At 47.3% G+C, this 25,780-nt stretch overlaps 1 protein-coding gene across 1 annotated transcript in view; it reads right to left on the reverse strand.

Moving 5' to 3' along the window:
- Positions 1-25,380, reverse strand: part of LOC132350452 (myosin-8-like) — a 113,681-nt gene extending 88,301 nt beyond the window's left edge. Inside the window, 2 exon segments of the mRNA XM_059899636.1 lie at positions 11,887-11,956; positions 25,270-25,380. Coding sequence (XP_059755619.1) covers positions 11,887-11,956; positions 25,270-25,380 — 181 coding nt within the window.
- Positions 25,381-25,780: the final 400 nt, after the last annotated feature.

Genomic DNA, 25,780 nt, shown 5'->3' on the forward strand with positions numbered 1-25,780 from the left:
AGAGAGCTGGTGGCTGTCACTCACTTGTGATGGGGATAGAGATGGGGGCTGTCAATCAACTGTGATGGGGCGAGAGCTGGGGGCTGTCATCCACCTGTGAAGGGGAAAGAGCTGGGGCTTTCTCGCACCTGTGATATGGAGACAGCTGGGGATGGTCACACACCTGTGACGAGGAGAGAGCTTGGCGTTGTCACATACCTGTGATGTGGAGACAGCTGGCGGCTATAATATACCTGTGATGGGGAGAGAGCTGGGGCTTTCACACCCCTGTGATATGGAGAGAGCTGGGGACGGTCACACACCTATGACGGGGAGAGAGATGGGCACTGTCAAACACCTATGATGGGGAGAGAGCTGGTGGTTGTCACATACTTGTGATGTGGAGACAGGTGGCGGCTGTAACATACCTGTGATGGGGAGAGAGCTGGGGCTCTTACTCACCTGTGATGGGAAGAAAGATGTGGGCTTTAACATACCTTTGATGGGGAGAGTGCTGGGGGCTGTCATGCACCTGTGATGGGGAGGGAGTTGGGGACTGTCAAGCACCTATGATGGGGAGAGAGCTAGGGGCTGTCACATACCTGTGATGCAGATAGAGCTGGTGGCTGTCACATACCTGTGATGTGGAGACAGCTTGCGACTGTAACATACCTGTGATGGGGAGAGAGTTGGGAGCTGTCAGACACCTTTGATGCGGAGACAGCTGGGGGCTGTCACATACTTGTGATGGGGAGACAGCCGGGGGCCGTCACTCACCTGTGATGGGGAGATAGGTGGGGGCTGTCACACACCTGTGATGGGGAGAGAGATGGGGACTGTCACATACCTGTGAGGCGGAGACAGCTGGGGGTTGTCACACACCTGTGATGGGGAGAGAGTTGGGTCCTGTCAGGCACTTGTGATGCGGAGAGAGCTGGGGGCTGTCACATGCCTGTGATGTGGAGACAGCTGGTGCCTGTCACATACCTGTGATGGGGCGAGAGCTGGGGGCTATCACTCACCTGTGATTGGGAGAGAGTTGGGGATTGTCACATACTTGTAATGCTGAGACAGCTGGGGACTCTCAAACACCTCTGATGGGGAGAGGCCTTGGGATTGCCCCGTACATGTGATGTGGAGACAGCTGGGGGCTGCCACATACCTAAAATGGGGAGACAGCTGGGGGCAGTCACATACCTGTGATGGGGAGAGAGCTGGGGCCTGTCAAATATTTGTGATGGGGAGAGAGTTTGGGCTCTCACATACCTGTGATGCAGAGAGAGCTGGTGGCTGTCACATACCTGTGATTTGGAGACTGCTGTAGGTTGTCACATACCTGTGATGTGGAGACAGCTAAGGGCTAACACATACCTGTGATGGGGAGAAAGTTGGTTGCTCTCAGGCATCTGTGATGTGGAGACAGATGGGAGTTGTCACATACCTGTGATTGGGAGAAAGCTGCGGTCTGTCACTCACCTATGATGTGGAGAGAGCTGGGGGTTATCACACAGATTTGATGGGGAGAGAGATGGGGACTGTCACATACCTGTGACGCTGAGACAGCTGGAGGCTGTCACGTAACTGTGACGGGTAGAGCAGGGGCCGCAACTCACCTGTGATGGGGAGAGTGCTGGGGGCTGTCACTCACCTGTAATGAGGAGAGAGATGGGGGCTGTCTCTCACCTGTGATGAGGAGAGAGCTGGGGGCTGTCACATACCTGTGATGAGGAGAGACTTGGGGTTTGTCATGCACCTGTGATGCGGAGACAGCTGGGGTCTGTCACTCACCTATGATCTGGAGAGAGCTGGGGGCTATCACACAGTTTTGATGGGGAGAGAGATGGGGACTGTCACATACCTGTGATGGGTAGAGCTGGGGGCCGCCACTCACCTGTGATGGGGAGAGAGCTGGGGGCTGTCACTCACCTGTAATGAGGAGAGAGATGGGGGCTGTCTCTCAACTGTGATGGGGAGAGAGCTGGGGGCTGTCATCCACCTGTGAAGGGGAGAGAGCAGGGCGTTGTCACTCACCTGTGATATGGAGAGAGCTGGGGACGGTCAAACACCTATGATGGGGAGAGAGCTTGGGTTTGTCACATACCTGTGATATAGAGACAGCTGTGGTCTATCACATACCTATAATGGGGAGACAGCTGGGGGCTGTGACATACCTGTGATGGGGAGACAGTAGGAGGCTGTCATGCACCTGTGATATAGACAGCTGGGGACGGTCACACAACTGAGATGGGGAGAGAGCTGGTGGCTGTCACTCACTTGTGATGGGGATAGAGATGGGGGCTGTCAATCAACTGTGATGGGGCGAGAGCTGGGGGCTGTCATCCACCTGTGAAGGGGAAAGAGCTGGGGCTTTCTCGCACCTGTGATATGGAGACAGCTGGGGATGGTCACACACCTGTGACGAGGAGAGAGCTTGGCGTTGTCACATACCTGTGATGTGGAGACAGCTGGCGGCTATAATATACCTGTGATGGGGAGAGAGCTGGGGCTTTCACACCCCTGTGATATGGAGAGAGCTGGGGACGGTCACACACCTATGACGGGGAGAGAGATGGGCACTGTCAAACACCTATGATGGGGAGAGAGCTGGTGGTTGTCACATACTTGTGATGTGGAGACAGGTGGCGGCTGTAACATACCTGTGATGGGGAGAGAGCTGGGGCTCTTACTCACCTGTGATGGGAAGAAAGATGTGGGCTTTCACATACCTTTGATGGGGAGAGTGCTGGGGGCTGTCATGCACCTGTGATGGGGAGGGAGTTGGGGACTGTCACTCACCTGTGATGTGGAGAGAGCTTTGGGCTGTCACTCACCTGTAATGGGGAGAGAGCTGGGGGTTGTCACATACGTGTGATGAGGAGAGAGATGGGGACTGTCCAACACCTGTGATGGGGGGAGAGCTAGTGGTTGTCACATACCTGTGATGTGGAGACAATGGGGGCTGTCACATACCAGTCATGGGGAGAGAATTGGGGGCTGTTAGGCTCCTGTGATGTGGAGACAGATGGGGGTTGTCAGTTACCTGTGATGGGGAGAGAGCTGGGGGCTGTCACACACCTGTGATGGGGAGAGAGATGGGGACAGTCACATACCTGTGACGCTGAGACATCTGGGGACTATCACATACCTGTGATGGGGACAGAGCTGTGGGCTGCCCCTCACCTGTGATGGAGAGAGAGCTGGGAGCTGTCACCTATAATGAGGAGACAGCTGGGGGCTGTCACATACCTTTGATGTGTAGACAGCTGGGGCCTGTCATATACCTGTGATGGGGAGAGAGTTGGGGGCTGTCACGCACCTGTGAGGCGGAGAAAGCTATGGGTTGTCACATACCTGTGATGGGGAGAGAGCTGGGGTCTGTTACTCACCTGTAATGGGAAGAGAGATGGGGGCTGTCAAATACCTGTGATGGGGAGAGACTTGGGGGCTGTCAGCCACCTGTAATGTGGAGACAGCTGGGGGCTCTCACATACCTGTGATTGGTTTAGGGCTGGATGCTCTCACATAACTGTGATGGCGAGAGTGCTGGGGGCTGTCACGCACTTGTGATGGGAAGATAGATGGGGACTGTGAAACACCTGTGTTGGGGAGAGAGAAGGGGGCTGTCAGATACCTATGATTGGAAAGGGTGTTGGAGGCTGTCACTCACCTGTGATGCGGAGAAAGCGGGTGGCTGTTACATATCTGTGATATGGAGACAGCTGGGGGTTGACACATACCTGTGATGGGGAGATAGTTGGGGTCTCTCAGGCACCTGTGATGTGGAGACAGCACGGGGCTGTCACATACCTGTGATGGGGAGAAAGCTGGGGCCTATCAGTCACCTGTGATGGGGAGAGAGCTGGGGTCTGTCGCACACTTGTGATGGGGAGAGAGCTGGGGCTCACACATACCTGTGATGCGTAGACAGCTTGTGGTTGTCACATACCTGTGATGTGGAGACAATGGGGGTTGTGACATACCTGTGATGGGGAGAATGTTGGGGGCTGTTAGGCTCCTGTGATGCGGAGACAGATGGGGGCTCTCAGATACCTGTGATGGGGAGAGAGCTGGGGGCTGTCACTCACCTGTGATGGGGAGAGAGCTGGGGGCTGTCACACACCTGTGAATGGGAGAGAGCTGGGCATTGTCACTCACCGGTGATATGGAGACACCTGGGGACGGTCACACACCTGTGATGGGGAGAGAGCTGGGGACTTTCACGCACCTGTGATATGGAGACATCTGGGGACCTTCACACACATGTGATGGGGAGAGAGCTGGGGGCTGTCACTCACTTGTGATGGGGAGAGAGATGGGGGCTGTCACCCACCTGTGAAAGGGAAAGTGCTGGGGGCTTTCAGGCACCTGTGATATGGAGACAGCTGGGGATGGTCACACACCTGTGATGAGGAGAGAGCTTGGCATTGTCAAATACATGTGATGTGGAGACAGCTGGGGACTCTCACATACCTGTGATTGGGAGAGACTTGTGGTTTGTCAGGCACCTGTGATGCTGAGACAGGTGGGGGCTGTCACATACCTGTAATAGGGAGAGAGCTGGGGGCTGTAACTCACCGGTGATGGGGAGAGAGCTGGGGGATATCACACACCTGTGATGGGGAGAGAGCTTCGGGCTGTCACACACCTGTGATGGGGAGAGAGATAGGGATTGTCACTTACTTGTAATGCTAAGACAGCTGGGGGCCGTCACACTGCTGTGATTGGGAGAGTGCTGGGGGCTGTCACTCACGGGGGATGGGGAGAGAGCTGGGGTATGTCACACATCTGTGATGGGAAGGGAGCTTGGGGCTGTCACTCACCTGTGAAGGGGAAAGAGATGGGCAGTGTCAAACACTTCTGATGGGGAGAGTGCTGGGGTCAGTCACATACATGTGATGCGGAGTCAAGTAGTTGCTGTCACATACTTGTTATGTGGAGACAGCTGGGGGCTGTCACATACCTGTGATGGGGAGAGAGCTGGGGGCTATCACTCACGTGTGATGGGGAGAGAGCTGAGGTCTTCACACACCTGTGATGGTGAGAGAGCTTGGGGTTTTCACATACCTGTGACGTGGAGACATCTGGTGTCTGTCACATATCTAAAATGGGGAGACACCTGGGGGTTGTCAAATACTTGTGATGTGGAGATAGCTGGGTGCTCTCACACACCTGTGATTGGGAGAGAGCTGGGGTCTGTCACACACCTGTGATGCGGTGACAGTTGGGGGCTGTCACATACCAGTGATGGGGAGAGAGCTAGAGGCTGTCACTCACCTCTGATGGGGAGAGTGATGGGGGCTGTTACATACCTGTGATGGGGAGAGAGTTGGGGGCTGTCAGGCACCTATGATGTGGAGACACCTGGAGGTGGTCACATACCTGTGATGGGGCGAGAGCTGGGGGCTTACAATCACCTGTGATGGGGAGACAGCTGGGTGCTGTCACTCACCTATAATGGGGAGAGAGCTGGGGGCTGTCACACACCTGTGATGGGGAAAGAGATGGGGACTGTCAAACACCTGTGGTGGGGTCAGACCTGGGGGCTGTCACATACCTGTGATGTGGACACAGCTGGTGTCTTTCACATACCTGTGATGTGGAGACAGCTGGGGGTTGACACATACCTGTGATGGGGAGAAATTTGGGGGCTGTCAGGCACCTGTGATGCAGAGACAGCTGGGCGCTGTTACATACCTGTGATGGGGAGAAAGCTGGGGGCTGTCACTCACCTGTGGTGGGGAGAGAGCTGGGGGCAGTCACACACCTCTGATGGGGAGAGAGATGGGGACTGTCAAACACCTGTGATGGGGAGAGAGCTGGGGCTCACAGATACCTGTGATGCATAGACCGCTAGTGGTAGTCACATACCTGTGATGTGGAGACAATCTGGGCTGTCACATACCTGTGATGGGGAGAGAGTTGGGGGCTGTCAAGCTCCTGAGATGCGGAGTCAGCTGGGGGCTGTCAGATACCTGTGATGGGGAGAGAGCTGGGGGCTGTCAGATACCTGTGATGGGGAGAGAGCTGGGGGCTGTCACTCACCTGTGATGGGGAGAGAGCTGGGGGCTGTCACTCACCTGTAATAGGGAGAGAAATGGGGGCTGTCATTCACCTGTGATGGGGAGAGAGCTGGGAGCTGTCACCCACCTGTGAAGGTGAGGGAGCTAGGCATTGTCACTCACCTGTGATATGGAGACACCTGGGGATGGTCACACACCTGTGATGTGGAGACAACTGGGGGCTGTCACATACCTATAATGGGGAGACAGCTGGGGGCAGTCACATACCTGTGATGTGGAGACAGCTGGGGACTGTCATATACCTGTGATGGGGAGAGTGTTGGGGGCTGTCATGCACTTGTGAGGCGGAGACTGCTGTCGGTTGTCACATACCTATCATGGGGAGAGCTGGGCCCTGTCACTCACCTGTGATGGGGAGAGAGCTGGGGGCTGTCACACACCTGTGAGGGGTAGGGAAATGGGGACTGTCACTCACCTGTGAGGGGGAGAGATTTGGGGGCTGTCAGGCACCTGTGATGCAAAGACAGCTGGGGGTGTCACACACCTGTGATGGGGAGAGACCTGGGGGCAGTCACTCACCTGTGATCGGGAGAGACCTGGGGGCTCTCACGCACCTGTGAAGGTAAGAGAGATGGGGACTGTTAAACACCTGAGATGGGGAGAGAGCTGGGGCTTACACACACTAGTGATGCGGCGATAACTAGTGGCTGTCACATACCTGTGATGTGGAGATGCTGGGGTCTGTCACATACCTGTGATGGGTAGAGAGTTGGGGGCTGTCAGGCAACTGTGATGTGGAGACACCTGGGGGCTGTCACATACCTGTGATGGGGAGAAAGCTGGGGGCTGTCACTCACCTGTGATGGGGAGAGAGCTGGGGTCTGTCACACACCTGTGATGGGGAGAGAGCTGGGCACTGTCAAGCACCTATGATGGGGAGAGAGTTAGGGGCTGTCACATACCTGTGATGCAGATAGAGCTGGTGGCTGTCACATACCTGTGATGTGGAGACAGCTTGCGACTGTAACATACCTGTGATGGGGAGAGAGTTGGGAGCTGTCAGACACCTTTGATGCGGAGACAGCTGGGGGCTGTCACATACTTGTGATGGGGAGACAGCCGGGGGCCGTCACTCACCTGTGATGGGGAGATAGGTGGGGGCTGTCACACACCTGTGATGGGGAGAGAGATGGGGACTGTCACATACCTGTGAGGCGGAGACAGCTGGGGGTTGTCACACACCTGTGATGGGGAGAGAGTTGGGTCCTGTCAGGCACTTGTGATGCGGAGAGAGCTGGGGGCTGTCACATGCCTGTGATGTGGAGACAGCTGGTGCCTGTCACATACCTGTGATGGGGCGAGAGCTGGGGGCTATCACTCACCTGTGATTGGGAGAGAGTTGGGGATTGTCACATACTTGTAATGCTGAGACAGCTGGGGACTCTCAAACACCTCTGATGGGGAGAGGCCTTGGGATTGCCCCGTACATGTGATGTGGAGACAGCTGGGGGCTGCCACATACCTAAAATGGGGAGACAGCTGGGGGCAGTCACATACCTGTGATGTGGAGACAGCTGGGGCCTGTCAAATATTTGTGATGGGGAGAGAGTTTGGGCTCTCACATACCTGTGATGCAGAGAGAGCTGGTGGCTGTCACATACCTGTGATTTGGAGACTGCTGGAGGTTGTCACATACCTGTGATGGGGAGAGAGCTGGGGTCTGTCCCTCGCCTGTGATTGGGAGAGAGCTGTGGGTTGTCACATACCTGTGAGGCCGAAACAGCTGTGGGTTGTCAAATAGCTCTGATGGGGAGAGTGTTGGGGCCTGTCACGCACCTGTGATGTGGAGACAGCCGGGGGCTGTCACATACCTGTGATGGGGAGAGAGCTGCGGACTGTCAAACACCTATGATGGGGAGAGAGCTGGGGGCTGTCAGTAACCTTTGATGTGTATACTGCTGGTGGCTGTCACATACCTGTGATGGGGAGAGAGCTGCGGGCTGTCACACACCTGTGATGGGGAGAGAGTTGGGGATTGTCACATACTTGTAATGCTGAGACAGCTGGGGGCTGTCACACACCTGTGATGGGGAGAGAGCTGGGGTTTGTCACTCCCCTATGATGGGGAGAGAGCTGGGGCTCACATATACCTGTGATGCATAGACAGCTAGTGGTTGTCACATACCTGTGATGTGGAGACAATGGGCGTTGTGACATACCTGTGATGGGGAGAGAGTTGGGGGCTGTTAGGCTCCTTTGATGCGGAGACAGCTAAGGTCTCTCAGACACCTGTGATGGGGAGAGAGCTGGGGGCTGTCACTCACCTGTGATGGGGCGAGAGCTGGTGGCTGTCACACACCTGTGAATGGGAGAGAGCTGGGCATTGTCACTCACCTGTGATATGGAGACACCTGGGGACGGTCCCACACCTGTGATGGAGAGAGAGCTGGGGGCTGTCACTCACTTGTGATGGGGAGAGAGATGGGGGCTGTCACATACATGTGTTGGAGCGATAGCTAGGGGCCGTCACCCACCTGTGAAAGGGAGAGAGCTGGGGGCTTTCACGCACCTGTGATATGGAGACGGCTGGGGACGGTCACACACCTGTGATGGGGAGAGAGCTGGGGGCTGTCACTCACTTGTGATGGGGAGAGCGATGGGGGCAGTGAATCAACTGTGATGGGGCGAGAGCTGGGGGCTGTCACCCACCTGTGATATGGAGACAGCTGGGGATGGTCACACACCTGTGATGAGGAGAGAGCTTGGCGTTGTCACATACCTATGATGTGGCGACAGCTGGGGGTTCTCACATACCTGTGATGGGGAGAGACTTGGGGTTTGTCAGGCACATGTGATGCGGAGACAGCTGGGGGCTGTCACATACCTGTTATGGGGAGAGATCGGGGGGCTGTATCTCACCGGTGATAGGGAGAGAGCTGGGGGATGTCACACACCTGTGATGGGAAGGGAGCTTGGGGCTCTCACTCACTTGTGAAGGGGAAAGAGATGGGGACTGTCAAACACTTCTGATGGGGAGAGTGCTGGGGCAAGTCACATACCTGTGATGCGGAGTAAGGTAGTTGCTGTCACATACTTGTGATGTGGAGACAGCTGGGGGCTGTCACATACCTGTGATGGGGAGAGAGCTGAGGGCTATCACTCACCTGTGATGGGGAGAGAGCTGGGATCTGTCACACACCTGTGATGGGGAGAGAGCTGGGCACTGTCAAGCACCTATGATGGGGAGAGAGCTGGGGGCTGTCACATACCTGTGATGCAGATAGAGCTGGTGGCTGTCACATACCTGTGATGTGGAGACAGCTTGCGACTGTAACATACCTGTGATGGGGAGAGAGTTGGGAGCTGTCAGACACCTTTGATGCGGAGACAGCTGGGGGCTGTCACATACTTGTGATGGGGAGAGAGATGGGGACTGTCACATACCTGTGAGGCGGAGACAGCTGGGGGTTGTCACACACCTGTGATGGGGAGAGAGTTGGGTCCTGTCAGGCACTTGTGATGCGGAGAGAGCTGGGGGCTGTCACATGCCTGTGATGTGGAGACAGCTGGGGCCTGTCACATACCTGTGATGGGGAGAGAGCTGGGGGCTATCACTCACCTGTGATTGGGAGAGAGTTGGGGATTGTCACATACTTGTAATGCTGAGACAGCTGGGGACTCTCAAACATCTCTGATGGGGAGAGGCCTTGGGATTGCCCCATACATGTGATGTGGAGACAGCTGGGAGCTGCCACATACCTAAAATGGGGAGACAGCTGAGGGCAGTCACACACCTGTGATGTGGAGACAGGTGGGGCCTGTCAAATATTTGTGATGGGGAGAGAGTTTGGGCTCTCACATACCTGTGATGCAGAGAGAGCTGGTGGCTGTCACATACCTGTGATTTGGAGACAGCTGGAGGTTGTCACATACATGTGATGGGGATAGAGCTAGGGTCTGTCCCTCGCCTGTGATTGGGAGAGAGCTGCGGGTTGTCACATACCTGTGAGGCCGAAACAGCTGTGGGTTGTCAAATAGCTCTGATGGGGAGAGAGTTGGGGCCTGTCACGCACCTGTGATGTGGAGACAGCTGGGGGCTGTCACATACCTGTGATGTGGAGAGAGCTGGGGCCTGTCACTCACCTTTGATGGAGAGAGAGCTGGGATCTTTCACACACCTGTGATTGGGAGAGAGAAGGGGACTGTCAAACACCTGTGATGCGGAGATAGCTGGGGGCTGTCGCACACCTGTGATGGGGAGATAGAATGGGTCTGTCAAACACCTGTGATGGGGAGAGAGCTGGGGGCTGTAACATACCTGTAATGTGGAGACAGGTTGGGCCTGTCACATACATGTGATGGTGAGACCGCCGGCGGCCGTCACTCACCTGTGATGGGGAGAGAGCTGGGGGCTGTTACACACCTGTAATGGGGAGAGAGATGGGGACTGTCAAATATAGGTGATGGGGGGAGAGCTGGGGCTCACAAATACCTGTGATGTGTAGACAGCTAGTGGTTGTCACATAACTGTGATGTGGAGACAACGGGGGCTTTCACATACCAGTGATGGGGAGAGAGCTGGGGGCTGTCACGCCCCTGTGTTGTGGAGAGAGCTGGGGGCTGTCCCTCACCTGTGTTGTGGAGAGAGCTGGGGGCTGTCCCTAACCTGTAATGGGAAGTGAGATTGGGCATGTCACCCACCTGTGAAGGGGAGAGAGCTGGGCGTTGTCACACACCTGTGATATGGGGACACCTGGGGACGGTCACACACCTGTGATGGGGAGAGAGCTTGGGGTTGTCACATACCTGTGACGGTGAGAGTGCTGCGGGCTGTCACTCCCCTGTGATAGGGAGAGAGCTGGGGACTGTAACACACCTGTGATGGGGAGAGAGAGGGGGCTGTCACTCACCACTAATGGGGAGAGAGCTGGGGGCTGTCCCACAACTGTAAATGGGAAAGAGATGGGGACTGTCAAACCCCTGTGATGGGTGGAGACCTGGGGGCTGTCACTTACCTGTGATGGAGAGAGTGTTGGGGGCTATCAGGCACCTGTGATGAGGAGACAGCTGCTGGCTGTCACATACCTGTGATGTGGAGACAGCTGGAGGCTGTCACATACGTGTGATGTGGAGAGAGTTGGGGGCTGTCGGGCACCTGTGATGGGGAGTGAACTGTAGGCTGTCACATAACTGAGATGGGGAGAGAGATGTGGCCTGTCACTCACCTGTGATGGGAAAAGATCTGGGGGATCTCACACACATGTGATGGGGGTAGAGATGGGGACTTTCACATACCTGTAATGGTGAGACAGCTGGCGGCTGTCACACAGCTGTGATGGGGAGAGAGCTTGGGGCTGTCACATACCTGTGATGTGGAGACAGCTGGAGGCTGTCACATACCTGTGATGTGGAGAGTGTTGGGGGCTTTCATTCACCTGTGATGCAGAGACAGCTGGGGGCTGTCATATACCTCAGATGGCGAGAGAGCTTGGGGCTATCACTCACCTGTGATAGGGAGAGAGCTGGGGGCTCTCACACACCTGTTATGGGGGGAGAGATGAGTAGTGTCACATACCTGTGATGGAGGGAGAGATGGGGACTGTCAAACACCTGTGATGGGGAGAGTGCTGGGGGTCACACATACCTGTGATGTGGAGACAGCTGGGGGCTCTCACATACCTGTGATGGGGAGAGAGTTGGGGACTGTCTCTCACCTGTGATTGGGAGAGAGCTGGGGGCTTCAGACACCTGTGATGAGTAGAGAGCTGTGGGCTGTCACTCACCTGTCATGGGGAGAGAGCTGGCGGCTGTCACACACCTCTGATGGGGAGCCAAATGGGGACCGTCAAACACCTGTGATGGGGAGAGAGCTGGGTCTGTCACATACCTTTGATGCGGAAAGTACTGGTGGCTGTCACATTCCTGTGCTGCGCAGACAGCTGCTGGCTGTCACATACCTGTGATGCGGAGACAGCCGGGGGCTGTCTCATACCTGTGATGGGGAGAGAGTTGGGGGCTGTCGGGCACCTGTGATGCGAAGACAGCTGGGGGCTGTCCCATACCTGTGATTGGGAGAGAGCTGGGGGCTCTCACTCACCTGTGATGGGGGGAGTGATGGGGAATGTCACATACCTGTAATAGCCAAAGCAGTCTTGAGGGGAAAAAACGGAGCTGGAGGAATCAGACTCGCTGGCTTCAGACTATACTACAAAGCTACAGTAAGCAAGACAATATGGTACTGGTACAAAAACAGAAACATAGATCAATGGAATAAGATAGAAAGCCCAGAGATAAACCCACGCACCTATGGTCAACTAATCTATGAAAAAGGAGGCAATGATATACAATGGAGAAAAGACAGTCTCTTCAATAAGTGGTGCTGGGAAAACTGGAAAGCTACATGTAAAAGAATGAAATTAGAATACTCTCTAACACCATACACAAAAGTAAACTCAAAATGGATTAGAGACCTAAATGTGAGAATGGACACTATAAAACTCTTAGAGGAAAACATAGGAAGAACACTCTTTGACATAAATCACAGCAAGATCTTTTTTGATCCACCTCCTAGAGTAATGGAAATAAAAACAAAAATAAACAAAGGGGACCTAATGAAACTTCAAAGCTTTTGCACAGCAAAGGAAACCATAAACAAGATGAAAAGACAACCCCCAGAATGGGAGAAAATATTTGCAAACGAATCAACGGACAAAGCATTAATCTCCAAAATATACAAACAGCTCATTCAGCTCAATATTAAAGAAACAAACACCCCAATCCAAAAATGGGCAGAAGACCTAAATAGACATTTCTCCAAAGAAGTCATACAGACGGCCACGAAGCACATGAAAAGATGCTCAACATCACTAATTATTAGAGAAATGCAAATCAAAACTACAATGAGGTATCACCTCACACCAGTTAGAATGGGCATCATCAGAAAATCTACAAACAACAAATGCTGGAGAGGGTGTGGAGAAAAGGGAACCCTCTTGCACTGTTGGTGGGAATGTAAATTGATACAGCCACTATGGAGAACAATATGGAGGTTCCTTAAAAAACTAAAATTAGAATTACCATATGACCCAGCAATCCCACTACTGGGCATATACCCAGAGAAAACCGTAATTCAAAAAGACACATGCACCCGAATGTTCACTGCAGCACTATTTACAATAGCCAGGTCATGGAAGCAACCTAAATGCCCATCAACAGACGAATGGATAAAGAAGTGTGGTACATATATACAATGGAATATTACTCAGCCATAAAAAGGACCGAAATTGAGTCATTGGTTGAGACGTGGATGGATCTCGAGACTGTCGTACAGAGTGAAGTAAGTCAGAAAGAGAAAAACAAATATCGTATATTAACGCATGTATGTGGAACCTAGAAAAATGGTACAGATGAGCCGGTTTGCAGGGCAGAATTTGAGACACAGATGTAGAGAACGGACATATGGACACCAAGGAGGGAAAACTGTGGTGGGGTGGGGATGGTGGTGTGCTGAATTGGGCGATTGGGATTGACATGTATACACTGATGTGTATAAAATTGATGCCTAATAAGAACCTGCAGTATAAACAAACAAACAAACAAAACAACTAATACTAAACTTTCATTGGGTTATTTGTATGGCAATATGTTAATATAAATGTTTCAGACATCACATGAAATTTCTAAAAATCTTATATGTTCTGGTATAATGTTATAAGTCATAATCCTAGTTATTACTTTAAAATGTATATCTCAGAAATAACTAATTTTCTTGTCAACTGCATTATTATGAACTTTCATCAGATCTTTAACTGTGGTCATTTTTAAGTCTTGTCATTTACAGACAGTTCTGGGTGTACTCTGATGCTTTTGCAAATATGTTCCTATAAAAGGGTTTCATCTTCAAGATATTCATGGAAAAGACTCTGACAAGTACAGGTTTCTGGTAACTGACTGTACAGCTGAACTGAATGAATAAGCATTTTCAGAACTCTAATGAAAAACTGATGAACTCATAAAAGTGCTAACAAAAGATCAAGATGAACAAAAAAATTAATTACATGGGGCTGAGTGAACAGATGAGGATGAGTATAATTTTTGTGACTTTCTGTCTGAATTTAAAAAAAAATCCCACAAGGACTCAGAGGCAAAGAATATACAAATCAATTTTCACTGCAAAGTAAAGGAGCTGTTACAGTGGAGGATTACTGGACTGAATGTCAATATTACGACATAGTATGAGTGTGTTTCATGTTTGGTAATTGCAATCATTGTTGCTTTTGTTGTGGTCATTCATGTACGATGCTTGGTGTCAGTATATTTATCTCTTGTAAAAATAAAATACAGTGTGTGTGTGTGAAAAAAAAACTGAGGTGTAATTGTCATATAACATTTTACTAGTTTCAGGAGTACAACATATTGATTCGATATTTGTATATATTTTGAGATGATCACCACAATAAGTCTGGTTAACCTCCGTCAACATACATAGTTACAATTGTTTTGTTCTTGTGATGGGACCTGTTTCAAATGCTTTACGTGTACTGGCTTATTTAATTCTCACAACAGCCCTCTAAGGCAGGTTAAATGAGTTAATATTTACAAAATGAGTCAACACTTTATAAGCGCTCACTCAATAAATAAATGAATTAATAACTAAGTGAATGCATAAAGAAAATGCCATTTTAATCCTCCTTTTATAGACCAGAAAGCTAAAGGACTCAGCTGCGGTCCCTTGGGCAGTAATAGGTGGAGCTGGGATCTTTTCCTTGATCATCTAATTCCTCTGCTCTCCTGTAACATTGCTGAAGCAGGACCTTGATGCCAGAAGCCCAGCCTTTGGGATTCAACAGCTTGGCTGGTGAGAGAGCTGCCTCATAGCCACAGTCTGTGTGATGGTTTGTTCTTTCCTTTGTGACAAATGGCCCTGAAACTCAGCCATATTTGTGAATCCAGGATTGGTGATGGTTAAACGTCTACTGTACCACATGGTGTTCTATGTCTATATACCTGGTCTCTGACTCTCAGTTTTCTCATTTATAAAATGGAGATGATTATGCTTATCTTGCAGTGAAGTGTTGTAAACAGTAGAGATAACATAATAATGGGACTGCATTAGGCTCAGAAAACAGTTGTTATTGATGCTGTTTTTATTATGGAACACCTAAGCTGATTATTTGCCAAATATAGTGGCTCTTCACTTTGGGGGGAAAGGTTTTTAAGAATTTTATGAAAGGTATGGATTTAATGTACCTATATATGTACATAATATTTTGGATATAATTTCATAGTAGGGATGCCAGATAAAATATGCCCAGGATGCCCAGTTGAATTTGAATTTCAGAGAAACAGTAAATCCTTTTTTTTTTTTTAGTATAAGTATATCCCAAATATTGCATGGGTCATATTTATACTAAGAAATTTTTCATTGTCTCATCTGAAATTCGAATTTAATGGGGCGTCTCATGGTTTTAATTTGCCAAATCTGGCAGCCCTATTTCATAGACTGAGAAGTGATAAAGGCTATCATGAGCCTGTCCTCAGGGAAACACACATGCACGTGCACACAGACACATGTACATACTCACGTGTGCACCCACACCCACACCCACAGAATTTTGCATACGTTTCAGGGAGTCCTGTTCTGATGGATTCTTACTCACCAGGAGTCTTGGTCTCATTGGGAATCAGACATCACACAAAGTGAGGATGAGTGCTCCTTAAATTGGCCATCAATTTGTTTAAATTTTCCTGAGACACAAACCAGAAGAAGCACATTAACCCTAGCAAATGCCGTTGCACTGGGCAGAAATACAACCGAATGTGGAAGCTGCCAAAAAACAAACCCTGAACACAGTGGACACGGTCTGGAAAGAGGAGCCCTTCTTCTTCCCGCCCTTCTTGCTCACCCCGGCGTCGCCTGGAGACAGACACAAGAGGATGTGTCCAGTGAGTCCTGAGGACACAGTGGTGGCCTTTCCTACCCACCTGCCCCACCAGTTTTATTGAGATGTAACTGACATATAACACTGTATATGTTTAAGGTGTACAACATAATGATTTGATATATGTATATATTGCAAAATGATCACAGTATTAGGTCTACTTAACATCTATCCCTTCACTTACAGTTTCTTTTTCTTGTGATGAGATTTTTTTTTTATGGCTGTGTTGGGTCTTCGTTTCTGTGCGAGGGCTTTCTCTAGTTGCGGCAAGTGGGGGCCACTCTTCATCGCGGCACGCGGGCCTCTCATTATCGCGGCCTCTCTTGTTGCGGAGCACAGGCTCCAGACGCGCAGGCTCAGTAGTTGTGGCTCACGGGCCCAGTTGCTCCGCGGCATGTGGGATCCTCCCAGACCAGGGCTCGAACCCGTGTCCCCTGCATTGGCAGGCAGACTCTCAACCACTGTGCCACAAGGGAAGCCCTTGTGATGAGAGCTTTTAAGCTCTACTCTCTTAGCAACTTTCAAATATACAACACAGTGTAATTAACTACAGTTACCATGCTGTACTTAACAACCACGGAACTTATTTATGTCATAATTGGAAGTTTGTACCTTTTAACCCCTTTCACCCAGTTCTTCCACCTCTCACCCGCCACCTCTGGCAACCACAGATCTGATCTCTGTTGCTATGAGTTTGGTTTTTTTAAGATTCCACATATACATAAGATTATACAGGATCTGTCTTTCTGTGTCTGACTTATTTCACATAGCATAACACCCTCAAGGTCCACTGTTGCCAATGGCAAGATTTCATACTTTTCTATGGCTGAATAATATTCCATTATATATGACCTTTTCTTTATCCAGTTATCCATCAGTGGACACTTAGATCGTTTCCATGTCTTGGCTATTCTAAATAATGCCACAATGAACGTGGGAGTATCTCTTTGGGATAGTAATTTCATTTCCTTTGGGTATATACCCAGAAGTGGAATGGCTGGATCATATGGTAGTTCTATTTTTAATTTTTAAAGGAATCTCTATACTGTTTTCTGTAGTGGCTGCACAAATTTACATCTCCACTAACAGTGCACCGTTTTGTCAGTGGTGGCCTTTCTAAACGGCTTCCTCCAAACCCTGAAGTGAAAGTTTGGTTTTCTTTTGACATAGGAGAGCTGAGGTTTTTTGGTTTGTTCATTTCCGTATCCTGATTCTTAAAATTCCTCTAAACTACTCAGATTTGGGAACACTGATTTTTATCATTGTGGGAACGGAGTGGGGTGGGATATGGGTGGCATTTAACTGGGAGTATAATTTAGACTCTCTGTATCCAAGGAGAATCTTTTCCTTTAGACATCAGACATGAAATCCAACTGAATAGTTGGCAAGATTGAGATGTTCCTCTTGGTGAGTGTTGATAATTCCTAGTAGAAAGTTCAGATAGCCCAGTGAAAAGTAATGACTTGAACATAAAGTACTGCCACACTTGTTTAGTCAATTACAGGCAACAAGGTGATAGGAGACATTATGGCCTAGTGCAATGGTTCCAAACTTTAATATGCAGCAGAATTACCTGGAGAGCTTGTTAAAACACAGATTTCTGGGCCTCACCCCCAGAGCTTCTGATTCAGTAGGTATGGGATGGGGCCTGAGAATATGCATTTCTAGAAAGTTCTTAGGCAATGCTCGTGGTGCATTCATCAGCTGATGGTGAATTCATCATTGTGGTCCAGGGACCACACTCTGAGAACTGCTGGTGTAGGGCCTTCTGACTCCAAGAGTGGTCCTTGAACACGTTGCATCAGCATCACCGAGGAGTTGTTAGACATTCAGAATCTCAGAACCACCCCGCATTACAAAACCAGAATCTGCACTTTAACAAGATCTCCAGGTGATTTCTAGGCATAGTAGAGTTGAGAAGTACTGGGCTTAAGGCAGGGGTCTCCAAACTTTAGTTATGTGTAGCAGTGTCGGGGTGTGACAAACAGTGTTTAATTAAATAAATGCTTTAGAACTGACTGCTTAGCGTGTGTGTGTGTGTGTGCATGTGCGTGTATGGTGTGTTTATGTATCTTTCTGCCTCTCTCTCTCTGTCCACCCTCCCGCTCATCCCCCCCCCCCCGTCACTTCTTTCCAAACCATCCCCTTTCACAGACATTCTCTTTATGTGTTTTCCTTGCTTAGAAGCTAGAAAATTTGTCTTAAAGTCCCGGCACTGAACTTGGTCAAACCACTTAACTTCTTTGGGCCACTAATTTCACTTAAAATGAAGAAGCAAGCCTAGCTCATTTCTAAGGCCCCTGCAGGTTGTGTGACTTTTCTGGTTCCTTTTCCTCATCTGCATTTGCTTTTCCTGTTCCCTCTGGACCTCTTTCCGTATCCTTCCTGACCCTCTATTCTTTTCCCCACAACTCTTCCCCTTCTCCCTTTCTTTCTCTGCTTTTTCTTTTCCATACATTCTTCTGTAAGTGACCATAAAATGGAGTTCAATTACACACATGTATCCCCATATCTCTCTTAAGAAATAGGTCATATGTTTTGAATAAAGCCTTTTATGTTTCCTATTAAAAGTGGGAAAATTGAACATTTTAGGGTTGTCTCTTGGAACTTCCCCTGCCCTCAATCTTACACTTTATGAAATTACTCTTCATTGGTAACTGACTGTTGTTTCAATATCCCTCCTTGAGATTCTGGGGGAATCTAGTCCTACAGAAAGAGGAGCAACTGCTTCCCTCTGGATCTTATCCAGGATAAGTTGCATTTCGTTTTTACTTTGGCCAGCGGCTCTGCTGAACCATCTGTGTGCTCGTGGTTAAGTTTTCATAGTTAAGAGATTGGAACTCAATATAGCACCACAAAGAGGACCTCTGGCTTGCAGGCTTCATGCGGTTTAAATGTTCTCAGTTACTGCCTGGTGGAGAGGAAGAATTCATCCATATTGTTTCCTCATCTGTGAAGATAGTCCCTACTTTTGTGGCTTAAGTGAGTTTTACAACAGCAGCAGTTCTCAAGCTTTGTTTTCTCAGAACCCCTTCACACTCTTAAAAACCACTGAGAACCCAGTGAGTTTGGTTTATGCAGGTCATATCTACCAATATTTATGGTATTAGAAGTCAAAATTGAGAAACTCTAATTCATTTAAAGTTCCTATCAAATTCATTGCATGTTAACATTAATGACATCTTTTTATGAAAATGACTATATTTTCCAAAACAAAAAAATTCGTGGCAAGAGTACCATTGTTTTTCATTTTTGCAACTCACTTTAATGTCTGCTGAGTAGAAGATGGATGGATTTTCATGCCTGCTTCTGTATTCTGTCTGTTGCTGTATGGTTTTTTGTTTTTTGTTTGTTTGTTTGTTTGTTTATTGGTTAAAGTAGATATAGAAAATCTTTCACAGATATATAATTTGGAAAAGGAAAGAGTATTTTAATTACCCTTTCAAATAATTGCGGATATTCTTTTTAGATACTATACCAAAACTTGACACGTGGTAGTTTCTGTGGTAGTTCCTCAAAGGCTAGTTGCAATGTGGAATCTGAAACCATATCAACAAACATTATGATCTGTTGGTCTGTGTTGAACTTTGAATGAACCTTTTACCCATGTGTAAACATCATACATTGATCATTTGGAAAATATTGTTCACTGAATTATACAGAACTTCCAAATATTGGCACGTTTCATTATACAGTATAAAAAATCACAATCATTAATATCAGTACTGATCTCCTTAGAAAATTCAAATATTAGGACGTTGTCAAGCTAATGATAGTAGATACAAGTCTTCCAAAGTTTTAATTTTTGCTTGAAAACTCAACTATATCATTAGTAAAAATTACTGTCAGTAGTTTTCCTTGAAAGGATAAACACACTTCACTGCTTTCTGAGAAACTGTGTGCCAGATATACAAGTCTGAGAAACAATAGTTTGTCCTCTAGTCATTCTTTCAAGTAAAAATGGTGCTTCATGAATCAAGTGGCTGGTTCATCTTGCAACTCAGACAACTGCACATGTGTTTTTCCTTGAGACAAATGTCAAAGTTCAGTGTGCAAAAGGAGTGCTTTTCATGGACTTCCTGTTTGATCATGTAGAATATTATAAAGATGTGGATAAAATTGAGATGTAATCAAATTAATACTCTCCACTGCTGCAAATTTTAGGTTATTTTTCAATGAAGCTGGCTTTTTTAAAAAATTATTTATTTATTTATATTTATTTTTGGCTGCGTTGGGTCTTTTCTTCTGCGTGCAGGCTTTCTCTAGTTGCGGCGAGCGCTACTCTTCGTTGCGGTGCATGGGCTTCTAATTGCGGTGGCTTCTCTTGTTGCGGAGCACGGGCTCTAGGCGTGTGGGCTTCGGTAGTTGTGGCACACGGGCTCAGTGGTTGTGGCTCACGGGCTTAGTTGCTCCGCAGCATGTGGGATCTTCCCAGACCAGGGCTCGAACCCATGTCCCCTGCATTGGCAGGCGGATTCTTAGCCACTGTGCCACCAGGGAAGTCTTGAAGGTGGCTTTTTAAATTAAAAAAAATTCTTTTTCACTGTCAGTGTATGGCTGTGAAGAATACTATGACTATTAGTACAGCTTGGTGCCATGTGTTGATTTGTAATAAAGTGTCAGATCGTCGACCCATCCTTGCTTTTGCATCATTAAGTCAACACAGTGAAGAAAGCACATGGCATCCGGGTATTATGAAAATTGTTTTGACCTCATGTACCTCTTGAAAAGTTCTTAGGAATCTCCAAGAATCCATGGGCCACAGTTTGAGAATGGTTGCACTATAGTGTGAGGGAATCTCATCAGGCTGCAAGTGTATGATCTGATGTCATTTAGCTTGACTTAGTGTTCAGCCTGCTACCCAAAGTGTTGAAAGTTGATCCACATCAAAATCATCTGCAACAGAATCTCTGTGGTTGGGACTGAGGAAACTGAATTGTTCTCAAGGGCCTCAAACACAGTGATGTTTGGGAGCATTATTTTGCTTTTATAAAGCCACTCTTTCCAAAACCATGGCATAGTCCCAATGGTCCAATACAAAATGATTTTAGGCAACTATTTCTTAATTTTAATAGTTATATTAAAGTCTATTACCTTATTTTAGCAAAATGTAAGATGCCATCGATTGTAAGATAACCTATTTTGTGTCCCACTAATAAAGGAAAACACCCTGCTAATTACAGTACTCCTTTCATTGATTATAAGATGCATCCCAAGTTTAGAGATAATATTTTGTGAAAATGTGAAGAAAGTTAGAATAAAATAGAATAATATGTGCTAATGACTTAGAGACAGTGAAATATCTGTTTATAGTAGTGATATAAAGCAGTGTTTCTCAAACTTTGGTGGGCATAGGAATCCAACTGGGAATCTTGTTGAAATAGATATTCTGATTCAGCAGATCTGGAGTAGAGTTTGAGATTTTGAATATCTAAATGTCTCAGCTGATGCTGAGATAGACGGTCCAGACTTTCATAACAAGCATATAGGGTAACTTTGAAAAACACATCTAAGAAGAAAAAGGAATCAAGGTAAATCAAAATATTAAGTGAATTAGCAGTACTGGTCTTAAATGGGTATTGCAAAATTTGTGATAGTAGTATAAGAATGAAGTCTGAAGTTGGGGAAAGACTACAATGACTCATGGTCAAACTATACCTTTAGGTCTCTTAGAAAAACAAGACTTTCCGTCTGGGATTCAAGTCACTGCGTGTGTTGAGGTGAAGATTTTTCTTCTTCCACCCACAGCTCTAACCATGACTCAGAATCCAGTATCTCCTACTTTTACTGCCTAGATGATGCATGAGTTGTCTCAGCGATATTCTTGCAAATGTGTTGTCCAGCCTACTCAAATGCCTTCAAGATGACTTTTTTCCCTTTGGAAAATTTTGGAAAATCATTTGGGGTAGTTTCTGCAGGCCAAAGATACTTCTTGCTTTAAACTGAAATCTGGCTCTCTGTGACTTCAGGATGTTTGATCCTCCTTTTGGCTCTTGGTAACAACAGAAAGAGTTCAAACCTTCTCCCCACAAGACAACTCTTCACCCGTTTGATGGCTGCTCTGGGTTCTCCTGAGCTTTTTTTTTTTTTTTTTTTTTTTTAATGTGGACCATTTTTCAAGTCTTTATTGAATTTGTTACAGTATTGCTTCTGTTTTATGTTTTGGTTTTTTGGCTGCAAGGTATGTAGGATCTTAGCTCCCCGACCAGGGATTGAGCCTGGAAGGCGAAGTCTTATCCACTGGACCTCCAGGGAAGTCCCTCCTTAACTTTTTCTTTTCCAGGCTAAGTGGCCCCAGTGCTGTCTTCATCTGTTTCTTCCGTGATGTGCTTCTGCATCTCCTTTACCATCACAGTGAGCTCACTCCTGTTAATCTCTTAAGTGTGACATCCAGACCACATGTTGTCCTCCATCAGCATGTGCCCTCACCTCTCCTGACCTAGGTGTCATGCCCGAGGTGGTGACTGCCCTCTGGCAGCCTCCTCACAACGATGGCTCACCACTCACTGTCAAGCAAAGCCCCTCAACGCACGCTGTGTGCGTCCGGTTGCTAAGTCAGATCTTGTCCCCATATTTATACAACTGTACTCTGGGACCCAGGGCTAAAACCATGTATTCTTGGCTGATAAAACTTTCCCTTGTTAGGTCTCATCCAACTCTCTTGGCATGACTCATGGTGTCCCTGGAAACTCTACCCCCAGAAAGTCCCCTAATTATCTGCTTCTTGGTTTTGAGAGCTTGACCTGCTTCCAGCCCTACACAGCTGTGTCCCTCCAACCATCCCCCACTGTTCCTGTCTTTAGGGGTCTTCCAATGGGGATAGCCATCCCAGTCTCCCTGACCTCCAGCACCACCTTCTGAGTGCTCCCCAACCCCTCTTATTGCTGTCAGTGCACTATGACACTGCTCTCAACTTTCAGCCCTCTCCTGGGAACTTCTCAGCTACTGCATCTTGTCAGCAATGGTGTGGTCATGACTTAATTATACTTTGGTTTCCTTGGTCCTAATTCATCTAGAATTACTTCCAATAAACACAAATCTTGAGGTGGGGGAGTAATTTTTTTTTTATTACTACAGTGGACATAGGTTTGAATCCATTTCTCCTTATTCTCTCAGCATCATTTGTGAGTAAAGACACAGCTGAGGGGATTCATGGGTGCAGCCTCTGCTCAAAAAACAGCAAAGTTAGACTTGTGTGAAGACTGAATCTTGAGCCTACGAACATCATGTTTGGGGCCAACCTAAGTATATTGACCTGGAGCTTGTGTGTCAAAGTTCTGCAGTGTGTTTTATTCCCGTTAGTGTGATGAGCAAATTTGGGAAGCCCTGCTTCCTTAGCTGCATATTTTGTAATCTGCCTTTAGAAATACTTAAGTAATGGATTTTAATGTCATCAGTTTCAGATTCCTATGAGTGTGGCAAGAATGAGAATGTGTAAAACACTGTTTGCTAATTTCAATTATTGTATTCCCAATCAAGATGAAAGTGACTCTTACCTTCTTGGTTTCCAAAGCAATGGTTAGTGTCCTTCAGGAATGAAGTGGCTTCTGAGAGAGTGATTCCAGAAATCAAAACTAAACAAAACAAAGAACAAATGAACTATGAAGAGTTTAAATAAATCTAGAAATTGTACTTTTCTAAGTTTAGCTACATTTAAATAGTACACAGTGGATGGTGTGGGATGGAAATACATTTTCCATTTTTCCCTTTGGTTAAGTCATCATTCTTTAAATAATTGGGTAATTACAGCACTGATTAACATTTTTTTTGATTATCTTCTGTGTGTGCAAAGTACCATGTCAGCTCCTTAAGGGGGTATAAAAAAGGATAAAGACAGTCTCTACCCTAAAGGAATGCAAAATTTAGGAACAGTTAAGAGAAATGCTCAAATAAATCTTTGAACAAGGAAGAATAATACAAATTCTGTAAGCGTCTAAATGAAGTGTTATGGGGACTTAGAGAGATGATGCTTCCGGCTGAGGGTAGGGGGCCGTGAGGGGTCAAAAAAGAAAGGAGGGAGGGAGGGGAATGATCCGGATTGTAACTTGGATGCTTTTAGACCAGAAGTTGAATTCTTTGGCAATGAGAGAAAAGTTGTGAATTATGGGCAAGACTTCTTTAAGAGGTCTAGGAAGGGCACTCTCTTAAATATCCTATATTCTCTTGGAGAAGATGAAGGTAGGGTAGCTGATAACTTATTTGGGACTAAGGAATCTCAGTCCAGAAGTTGATAACCTACATGAAGATCTCAGGATACCATAAGAGTCTGAATAATTTTCAATATCAAATTTAACTTAAACTTCCCATTTACCACACAGTACTTTTATGGAACCTGGGGAACATGTCGTGAAATACCATTTAGGCAGGAAGAGACATTTCAACGCTTGCTTTCCTACTTTGGTCGCGTACTCTTGGTCTCTATCTTTTATGAGTCTCTAATAATCTCCAGCTATATCCTAAAATTCTCACAACTTTCTCAGGAAAAGATTAAATGATTAAGTATCATATTCTGAATCCTTGGTTCAAACGAAATCACACTTGGAGGCAGAACCTCGGTTTTCTAATGCCAGCTCTGTAAAGTAGCTGTTGTAATTTCCTTGAGCTTTGGTTTCCTTCTGTAAATGAGACAGATGGACCAGAAAATCCCCAAGGTTTCTCTTAACCCTGTGAATGTCTGACAGAAGGTATTCTGGTGAAGATGGTGGCCAGAAATCGAAGCATCGCAAGCTCCTAGAGCTACAGAACCCCTCTGAGGGATGCTCCTGCAGTGTCAGACACGACCCAGCCCGAAGTCCACAAGGCATGCCATGAATGAGCAGTCTGGACACTGGTCATTAATAAGCAAACTAGGATGCATTCTGAGATGGATCAAATGCATGGGAGAATTTCTTCCCGCAATCATCTCCCAGAAATCCTGACATAAGAAAAATTTTACATAACCAACCACAAAAATTTCAAATAATACTTCAAGGCAATCACAGAAGAGATATCACAAATTAGCATGTTTATTTGCTAACTGGAATTATAATACTGACCTAAACAATTAGAGGGGTAAGTACGTATTATATTCAGCTTTATATCCTGCAGGTTAGTTTTTTTTTTTTTTTTTTTGGTGTCATAATTGCTTATATTCTTGTCTTTTTACTCTTTGTAGAAGCTTCTTGAAAGGCCTCGCCATCTTGTCTCCCATATTGCCCTTAACACAGTTCCTTACGCTTAGTAGGCCCTCAGCAAAGGCTGCTGTGTTGCCTTCTCTCCTCTCCAGGTAACCTGATCAGGTATAATCACAGCTACATGGAGCAAAAAAGCGGGCACTTGTGAGCACTTACCTTGCGGTGCTGTGGTCGAAGCAGTTTCGAAAGTGTGGCCCCCCAGCTCCCTTTATACTCCCAAATGCGCAAGCCCAGCACTCTGACGTGGCTGTATTGGGGGATCACCATTTACTCCTTAGATGTAAATGCATCGTAGCCTTGATCTTTCACTCTTGTTAAGTTACTTGGATAAATGACCAGCGGAGGCTGTATAATGCCAAGTCAGCTGCGTAGGGATTTTGACGTTGGACACAGATCTTTGAGACTTAGAGAGTTCTAGAGGCTGAGCAGAACTGGGGCAGAGTGTGCTAAGAAGGTCAGTGAAGGGCAGAGCCACAGGGTGAATTGTCAAGCGATGGATGATCAATAGCATGGATACTAAGTACGTCTCCTTTACCCAGCATCGTAAACATGAAGTGGTGTGCGCCTCTTCTCAGAAATCTCCGGAAAACATAAGATTGGCCATTTAACACATCCATTCTTTTTTTTAAAACGTTATTTTTTAATTGAAGTATATTTGATTTACAAT

Source organism: Balaenoptera ricei, chromosome 16, assembly GCF_028023285.1.
Source record: "Balaenoptera ricei isolate mBalRic1 chromosome 16, mBalRic1.hap2, whole genome shotgun sequence".
Classification (NCBI taxonomy): Eukaryota; Metazoa; Chordata; class Mammalia; order Artiodactyla; family Balaenopteridae; genus Balaenoptera; species Balaenoptera ricei.